General features: G+C 35.5%; 1 protein-coding gene across 3 annotated transcripts; it reads right to left on the bottom strand.

Moving 5' to 3' along the window:
• Window positions 1–5,736: 5,736 nt before the first annotated feature.
• Window positions 5,737–9,319, bottom strand: LOC113309681 (protein indeterminate-domain 9-like). 3 transcript variants are annotated; one of them, XM_026558161.1, is made up of 3 exons: window positions 9,162–9,319; window positions 8,160–8,777; window positions 5,737–7,738 (listed from the first exon to the last, which is right to left on the bottom strand). In XM_026558161.1, the coding sequence occupies exons 2-3, from the start codon at window positions 8,711–8,713 to the stop codon at window positions 6,319–6,321; spliced, it is 1,974 nt and encodes a 657-aa protein (XP_026413946.1). In that variant the 5' UTR covers window positions 8,714–8,777; window positions 9,162–9,319; the 3' UTR covers window positions 5,737–6,318. The 3 variants fall into 3 exon arrangements, with proteins under 3 accessions (XP_026413946.1, XP_026413948.1, XP_026413947.1); XM_026558163.1 differs by lacking the exon at window positions 9,162–9,319 and adding an exon at window positions 8,964–9,144; XM_026558162.1 differs by lacking the exon at window positions 9,162–9,319 and having other exon boundaries at window positions 8,160–8,938.
• Between the last annotated feature and the right edge of the window lie 211 nt (window positions 9,320–9,530).

Below are 9,530 nucleotides of genomic sequence, written 5' to 3'. Positions count from 1 at the left end.
GACAGATTTATCTATTCCTATAGACTTTTCTGTGTGAGGAAGATTTGTTTATTAAAGTCTTCGACTTTGTGTCGTAGCAACTCTTAGTTGTAGGTGAGATCAGCTAAGGGAATCAAGTGCGTAGTTTCCTGCTAGGATCAGAGACGTAAGGAGCATAACTGTATCTTGAATCAGTTTGAGATTGATTGGGGTTCAAGTACAGTCCAGACCAAAGTTAGTTTGTAGTAGGCTAGTGTCTGTAGCGGCTTAATACAATGTGGTATTCAATCTGCACTAGGTCCCGGGGTTTTTCTACATTTTTCGTTTCCTCGTTAACAAAACTTCTGGTGTCTGTGTTATTTCTTTTCCGCATTATATTTTGTTATATAATTTAAATATCACAGGTTGTGCGTTGAATCGATCAATTGATAATTCCAACCTTTGGTTGTTGATTGAAATTGATTGATCCTTGAACATTGGTCTTTGGTACCGTTCAAGTTATTTCTCTTGTATTCAATCAGGCTCGTAGATTTCTATTTTTTTGAGTGTGGATTGAATCGAGAAACTGAGATATAGCTCTTTGATATACTTATTATTAAGATTGAGTTTGACTGTCTAGTTAATTCTCTTAAAAGTATATTGGAGTTAGTCCATACAGATTGCTAAGCGAAATATTGGGTGAGGTTGTTAGACCCCCGCTTTTTCAGTAAGTTCCGGATTTGTGAGGTTTGCTAGCTTGTCTATTGCAAACAGATCTCCACAGCTTGATCTTTGATCTAAAAATAAATCAAATAGGCTTATCTGTTATAGGAAAATTGGTATCAAAAGTCTTCATTTCTCCTGAAGAAACTCTTAGGATGTAAAGGATGTCAGCTAAAGGGAATCAAGTGAGTAGAACCTTGCGAGGTTTAAGAGACGTAAGTAGCGCGACTATAACTGAATCGTTTGAAGGGTGTATTGGGTCTCAGATACTTCCAGTCCAAAGTCTGATAGTAGATTAGTATCTGTAGCGGCTTAATACAGTGTGGTGTTCAATCTGAATGAGGTCCCGGGGTTTTTATGCTATTGCGGTTTCCTTGTTAACAAAATTTCTAGTGCCTTCTGTTTTCCTTTTTAGCATTATATTATTTATTTTTATAATTGTATTTACATAGGTTTGTACGTATTCAATCTAAGTAGATACGCCCGCTTAATTATAATCGATTACGAGACTAGTTTCTTATAGAACTTGTATCTTGAAAGATAGATAACAAGTTTAATCACTTGACAGAATTCCGATTAAAATATTTGGATACGACTAGATTGATTTTGGATATTGATTTTTGAGATCGTCCAAGTACTTTGCTTAACAAATCAGGTTCGCGGACCTTGTGTTTATATACATACTGATTGAGTAGAAATTGAGATATTAACTCTAGATACCTATTGTCAAGGATGATTAAGTTGATCTACTTGCAATTGTATTAAGTTTTGTCTATACAGGTTGCCGAACGAAAAAGTTGGCATGGGTGTGTTTGTTATCCCCTGCGTTTTTAGTTTGGGTACTCCATTTATAAGAATTTTTCAAGAACTCCTCAAAATCAACCAGTTCGTGTACTGACCAAATTAGTTTGTGTACTTGAGGATTCAAAAGTGTTTCAAGAACATCTCAAAATCAACTAGTTTACGAATTGAGCTAATTAGTTAGTATACGTGAGTTAATAAATACTTTATGCATCAAGTGTATTATCGATAAACTTAATTTAAGTTCGTGTAATAATTAAATCCGTTTTTGAACATGAATGTAACTCAATGTCTCCTACGAACTTTTTACGCAATTACGATATATTAAATAATAAGTTATTCTCAATCTATTAAGGATAAGTCCTTTAGAACTGTCATCGCTTGAATTTATTTCGATATTTGTGAAGTACTATCTTGGTATCAAAATTTCTTCTTTGTAGTTTTCGTCACAATACCAAAGACATATGATAATGTCTTAGTAGATAGATTGGTAGAAAATATGAGTAAAGAGGATAGTCAGTCATCATATATCTTTGTTGATGAAGTCCTAGTAAGATGTCTTTGTTTTTTTCTAGTCTTCAATCTTTAAGGGTCAATCCGTGAATTCTGATACTCAGCTACCACGCTTTATTCCTAGTTCAAGACTGATTTTAATAAACCATAAATCATAATATAGTTTTGATCAATTAAATTTGTAACAAGCTTGATATACTAAAATTTGTGAGTTTGACCGACTGATGCTTTAACATTGTGTGTTAATATTTAGTTTGTATTCATAGAGACTTGTTACGACTTGTATTAGTTGTTAATTTCAATTATTTGTGGTGATTATCATGTTCTTTCTTCGGTTTGCCAAAGAAGGCTCTATTTTGTCACTACGACCCGAAAAAGGAAAAGAGTAAAGTTGTTGAGATATTTTATAAAGGATTGTAAAGTTAATACCTATTTAGGGTCTTGGTCGTGGAAGATGAAGTTGATGCAATAGGTTCCTAGACTATGGTAGACCGTTAGAAAATTGTTGGTTGACTAGCATTAACGATTCAAATATTGTCAAAACATATATGTTTTTGGACCTTTTCCATCTTCTTTCATTATTGACAGTGAATTCTCCTTCTTCTTTTATTTCTTTTTGTAGGTTCACTAATTGGCATTGATACTTCTCAAGTATGGATTATTAATGGGTTTATTATTGAAAAGTAATTCTTAATCAAGAATTCCCTTGATAAACATATTCATCTCTCTTATTGAATGAGAAAGACCATTTATGCACGTTTTAGTGAATGGTGAATGCGAAAGACTTGACCAGGTTGGTCAGTACCAAAATACCCCGATACTTTGAAAACTGCTTGCGCTTTTGATTTAAGAAATGATGACTGGAACATGTTGGATCAGATGAGCCAGAAAAGAGATGAATGTGAAGGAATTATGAAGGAGCATAAATGAAGATTTGAAACAAGAGCTAAATGTTACCAGTTCACTATAAGGAAAACTCAATCTTCTTTACTTAGACCGAGTTTAATGGATAAACATATTCAATTGTGATGAAGATCCAGGATTTGGTTTGAAAAATGTGGCTACATAATTGAAGAAGTGATTACAATTCATCAAAACCAAATCAATTTATGACGTTGTTCCCTGAAGAAAATACATTCTATGAAATTATGATTATGTATTTGTATCTGCCATAACATGATATATCGATTCTTCGAAATATTGATAAACATTATTGCAAGATGTTTTTTTTTTTTGAGAATATATTTGTATTTGCAGGTAAAGTGTTAGGTGAATATTTAACCACTTTATAAGCACATGTTGTGAAACAAATCAGACGGTCAAACTTAGTCTTCGACTCCGGTACATCAACTGCATGTTCCACGAACCATACCCCTAGACGCTAAAATTATGACTCTTTTACAAAATATCTCAACGTTGTTTGTCTTTGTTGAACATAGCTCAACAATTGGTGGAAAATGAAAATTTCTTAAAAGTGTCCAACAAAGGATATCAACAAGGAATGATAAGCAGTTTAAACTAATTCAAGTACTAGAGATCAATCCAGAAATCACTACTTTGAGTCTTTCAGCAAATAGCTTCGATAAAGTCCTATAGAAACTACTTATTAGACTCAAAGATCTAAAATATTTAGGAGTTCCAAAGTCTTGTTTCTTAGTTTTAATATTTTTTTTTGAGGAAAAAAGGATATATAATAAAAGAGGAAAAAGAGTGGTATGTACAATGATATATACAGGAAAAAGCTGCAAAAAAAAACCCAAAAAAAAAAAAACAAACTCAAATTACATATGAATGACTTCCTCCCATTGATGAACAACTTGGTTCATGGAAATGTTCTCAAAGGTGGCTGCATTTGTGCTCCAGAGACAAATGTTCATCTTGATAGCAAGCAAGAGTTCATCTTTATTCCTACTCCTTGCTCCATGCCTTCTTCTGTTTCTTTCAATCCAAACTTCCCAACCAATAACGAAAGGTAATAGGTGCCAGATTACCTTAGATTTGTGACCCAATCCAACCAAACTCCATGAAAGCATCAAGTCTTGAAACATTGCATGGAAAACCCAATCCGCCTTTAGAGAAAACAGAAAATACTCCCAGAGAAGACTTGTAATCTCACAATGTACATAAAGGTGATCTTGTGTCTCTTCCACTGTATTGTATAGAAGGAAAATATTTGTTTTAACTTCTACCCCTCGTATCTGCAACATTACTCTAGTGGGTATGGACCTGTGCATAGCAGCCCACAACATGAACTGCACCTTTGGCGGTGATAACTTGCTCTGCACTGCCCTGTAGTAAACCCAATCCGGCTCAGCTTCTGTGAATCTGACGTAAATTGCTTTTGCAGACCAATCCCCTACAATTTCGTCCTCATCCCCTTGCACCAAAGACACGTTTCTTAAATCATGTTTGATTTCCAGAAGATCAATACGCTCTGCCGGATCTAAAACCCTGGAAAACTCAAAACTCCAAGTCACGGTTCTCATATCAGCTATCATACTCTCCTTTTGTGTACTCAATTTGAATAGACGAGAATATTTGTCTTTCAAAGACATGTTTTCCAGCCATCTGTCATGCCAGAACTGTATCCTTCTGCCGTTCTTAACCTGGATAACAACAGAACTATAAAAATCATCAGCAACCTTGAGTATTTCAAACCATAAACTTCTACCGATTGGTTCCTTAACCTGTAAAAGGCAACAAAGCCATCTCATCTATATTAGACTTTTCACACATAATCTGTCTCCACCAGGCACTTTTCTCCTTACTATATCTTCCATGCCACTTTGCGAACAACGCTCTATTGACAAACCTTAGCTTCCTTATGCCTAAACCACTTTTTTTCCTAGGTTTTGAAACTTTATCAAAAGAAACCCATCTCATCTTCTTTGCCGTATCATCCTCACCCCAAAGAAACTTCCTTATTATGCTATTCAATTTCTTTTCCACCGAAACTGGTATATAGTATACATACATAAAGTAGACCACCACACTTTCTAAAGAACTCTTGATCAAAGTTACTCGACCAGCTTTGTTTAAAAATTTTCTTTTCCACGGAGCTAGCTTCTTTTTCATTCTCTCAATGACCACATCCCATATAGCTGCATTCCTTTTACTTGTCCTAATTGGCATTCCTAGGTAAGTAATTGGTAACTTATCTATTTTGCATCCCAATTCTAAAGCCAACTCTTGAATCAAATCATCCGCACCAACGCTTGTCATCGATCTTTTATCTAAGTTGAACTTCAAACCAGTTAACACTTCAAACATCATCAAAATGATAAGCAATCTTCTTACCTCTTCCTTTGTCGCCCCTAGTAGCACTAACGTATCATCAACGAACTGAAGATGGGAAACCATCGTACCTCTTCCTTTTCTTAGTTTTAATTGATTGATTATTGAGTTTAATTATTATTTAGCTATCCCATCCTGAATATTAAGAACCAAATTATCCATTTTAATTATCTCATTGCAGATAATAATAACCAAACTATTTAGGGTTTTTTAGGTAGTATCCCATTCTCGGTTTAATAATAACCAAATCTGGTTATCCGTCCCGAATGCACACGGATTATTTGGCAGTCTGATCAGATAAGATAAAGCTGTCTAGCTGGTCAGCGGCAGCATACCAAAATCGAACGTCAAGAATCAAGATGATTAAACTTATACATGCATGCATGGTGCACGAATATCCAGGTCATAATGTACACTGTGCATGAGGTTAAAAAGTTTGCTGCTTTCTGAGATCTAATTTAACCTTATTTTATTAAACCGCTTATAATCAAATACTAGAAAAGAAAGATTAAACTACAACTGAAACACTAAAACAGTGTTCATCAAGATTAACATTATTAGCTGGAACTAATACCAACTACCTAGGCAGGCATCAGACTGTGTTGAATCATGCATCATCAACTACTCCATCGTCTGATTGTAGTCGTTTATTTCTTTGACCTATATTAGTCAAGTCAATGACATCAAGAGAGACAAAAAACATGCATATACAAATTCAGCATATTATTGCATGACCACATAACTCAATTCTCGTGATCTTTTTCTCTCTCTATCTTTGTCTCATCACTTATCATCAGTCTCTCCCATCAGTTTCATCAATGGCAGCAAATGTTGTCGAATCATCATTTTCGTACACATGAGCCCTCTCAATGACAACCCTTGGGCTAGAATAAGATTCGTGCAACTTCACATGCAAAAGATCTTGCACGGCATCATCAGCTACATGTATCCATTTGCATCATGGTTTCGACATTGTTTCATTGCTGTGTTGTAGTACTGTGTATATTACTGGTACATGTTGCTTCATTATCAATGGCTTCCACCACTACTGTAACGACTGAAGTGCTGATCCATGGCTGAACCCTGCATGGAAGCAAACTTTACGAATTCTTGTTGTAAGAATGGACTACTCACATTATGATGAACTGCTCCTACTCCAAGAAAATCCCTAGTTAGACTATGATCCTGTTGAGCTGGTACCGATGAAGATGCATCTCCTCCAATAGTATGTCGAAGCTGCTTTAATGGACGAGGGGGAGGAGCACCCGATGGTGATGATTGCTGGTGCTTAATTTGGTTTTGATCTTCTTGATTATTATTGATATCCTCGTGGTTATGATTATTAGCAGTAGCGGACATCATTAAGCGGTCGAGATTATTGTTTCCACTATCAGCTAAGGAGCTTAGATTCATTAATCCACTAAACAAACCTTGATGCTGTTGATGATGATCAGTATTTACATTTGTAGTGTTCATCATTACTACTTGGTTCAAGTTATTATTGTCATGATCATGCTGAACAGAGGATGGTTGTTGTTGTTGCTGTTGTTGTTGCTGCTGTTGTTGTTGTTGTTTATCTTGTTGGCGGAACAGCTGATGAAAATCATTTCTTGTACTATCCATATGCTGATGATGAGGATTGATGAAACCTGTAGTGTCCGAAGAAGATGAACTAACACCATAGGTTCCCACAAATGAAGGACTACTTCTTGTTGCTCCCATTTGAGCTGCTTTCTGAAGAAGTGCTGTAGCTGACATATGCTGAGCAGCTGATGCCGAGGACGGAGATGATTGATTATTAGATGAATATAGGGAAGCTAAATTCTCCACCATTACGCCTTTATTATTGCTATTCTGATTTAAATCATCACTTTCCTTGTTAATTCCTCGTGGCGACGTCGACAACGAAAGGTTGACACCTGTGGATTCGCCGTTACACCTACTCATCCATTGTGTAGGAATACCTCCTGGATAATTGACAATTGGTGGCGGTGATGATGTCCCGAATATATTTGTCGATCCCATTTGTGATAATTCAGGAAAACCGACACCACCAGCTGATTTCGATGCTAAGAAAGCATCGGAGTTAGCAGCGATATCATTAATCTGCTGGTTAAGCTGAGAGTTGGATTGATTATCTAACCATAATGACAATCTAGGCTTCCGCTCATGGGTATCAAATGCTGATGTGTTTATCATGTTTGGATTAGTAAAATCCGACCTAAAAATGGGGCACAATTGGGGGTCATTTATAGCATCTAAACCTTCCCGATTATTGAATGCATGCAACAAACTTGCTGATTGAGGATTATTGTTTCTAGCATCCATACTGAGTGAATGGTGATCAGTCCTAAAGCTTAAATTCTTTGGCATTGCTATTGGGTTAAATCTAGCACTCTCCTCAGCTAATGCATCACAAAAAGCTCTATGCGTGATAAAACTGTCCTTCCTGCAATGCAATCAGAAACGAACAACTCCATATTAGTAATCCGTTCGATCAGTAATACTTCTTTTTTTTTTTTTTTTTTTTTTTTGGTATACAATCAGTAACTCTCAGTTAGGGAGATCCATAGAGTTCAAGAAAATCCCCATAAGATTTCCCATGCTAGCTCAATCCCATAGAATTTTGCGCTAGCTCATGTTAAATCTAAAACCAGTAGAAACGAATGTATAAAACGAGTATAACTGTCAACCTATGCGCTTATTTAAACCCTAATGCATTAATTGAGTAAGATTTCAATCCAGATTTATATAGAAACCCATGAAAATATATTTACGTGAAGAGCATTTATTACTTCCTATATATAAGTATCGTATAAGAACACCAAATTAAATGTGCATGCTGAAATTAAAGAGAAGAGATTTAAAACCTGGAAAAAAGTGTACCACAGTCGCATTTATACTCTTTAGTACCACAGATTTTAGAATGAGCTTTCCAGTCAGATTGCACAGCATATTTCTTAGAACACTTCTCACACTTGTACTTCTTTTCACCATGCTTTCTGCTAAAATGTTTCTTAATACCAGTGAGATCTCCCAGTGCTCTAGATGGATCATGGTGAACGCAATTCTTCTCTGGACAAATATAAACTTTCTTTCGGATCTCTTTACTCGATCTTTGCTTCAATTTCCATGGTAAATTATGACCTCTTCTATGTAGTTGTAGATTTTGATCTCTTTGAAAACCCTTATTGCATATTTCACATAAGAACCGATTTGTCGCCATGAGTGACTTTGGTGATAAAGCTATAACTTCAGCATCTGGATCTGGTGTTCCTGGTAAGTTTCTTTTCTTCTTGATTGCCGGAGTAGTAGTAGTATTCTCAGCCCCTGCTTGATTAGGGTTAGGGTTTGAATTCTGAGAGAACCCCATGATTGAAGATGGATTATTAGCTGATACACTACCATCAGTTGCAGACATCATCTCTTTCTATTTCTTTCTTTCTCTCTCTCTCAGTCTCTTTCTCTCCAAGTACTAGCTCTCTTCTCTGCAATAATCAAAATCATCAAAGTCAATTCATCATCACCAAACTGTATGTTAATTTGGATAGTATTAGCTAAAATTACTAACAAACTTTTAAATTTTTAACCAAAAACAAAAGCAAGACAAAGATCATGAATATACAAAAGCCACTACTACAACAAACAGATAAATCCAGGGTAAATATATCAACCTTTCGATCCTGCCAAAAAAAACCAAATAACCCTCAAGTTTGTAAATATATTTATATAATCAATACAAACCCAAACAAAAACAACTTCTCTTATTCATGACTGAATGATAAAAATTTATATAACTCAAAACTCCAAGAAGGTATAGCAGATATACATATCTATCAGAGGAGAAAGAGAAAGAGAAAGATATGCTTCACCTTTGTTTGCTCCTCGGATGGAAAATGAAAAGCTAAAAACTAAAAACACTTGGATAAAAAGCTCAAAAGGAATATTATTTCTTCCTTGAGCCCTCTCTTTTTCTTGATCTCTTCTCCTTATCCCCTTGTTCTCTCTCACACCTTTCTCTCAAAGTCGGTCAGCCATAGACTTACTTACTTACCTGGTCCACCGCCTCTCTCTCTCTCAACACACACATACACACAAGAACACTTGTAATTTAGCTATGAAAGGTACTTACTGGTCAGAGAAGTGTCTTATGTGGTGTCTGTTTAGGGTTTTTATGATCTCAAATTCATTTTTCTGGATTTCTTTTATTTAATTCAAGTGATTGAGAAATTAAATAGTAG

This window comes from Papaver somniferum, chromosome 9 (genome assembly GCF_003573695.1).
Source record: "Papaver somniferum cultivar HN1 chromosome 9, ASM357369v1, whole genome shotgun sequence".
NCBI classification, from domain to species: Eukaryota; Viridiplantae; Streptophyta; class Magnoliopsida; order Ranunculales; family Papaveraceae; genus Papaver; species Papaver somniferum.
The sequence above is the reverse complement of the archived record's forward strand: the minus strand, read 5'-3'. Positions and strand labels throughout refer to the sequence as shown.

Bases quoted from the DNA above. Each gene is read 5' to 3' on its own strand.
- LOC113309681 (XM_026558161.1), bottom strand. From the start codon at position 8,713: ATGATGTCTGCAACTGATGGTAGTGTATCAGCTAATAATCCATCTTCA. The intron at 7,739-8,159 runs GTTTTAAATCTC...ATTGCATTGCAG, and splicing joins TGTGGTACACTTTTTTCCAG to GAAGGACAGTTTTATCACGC.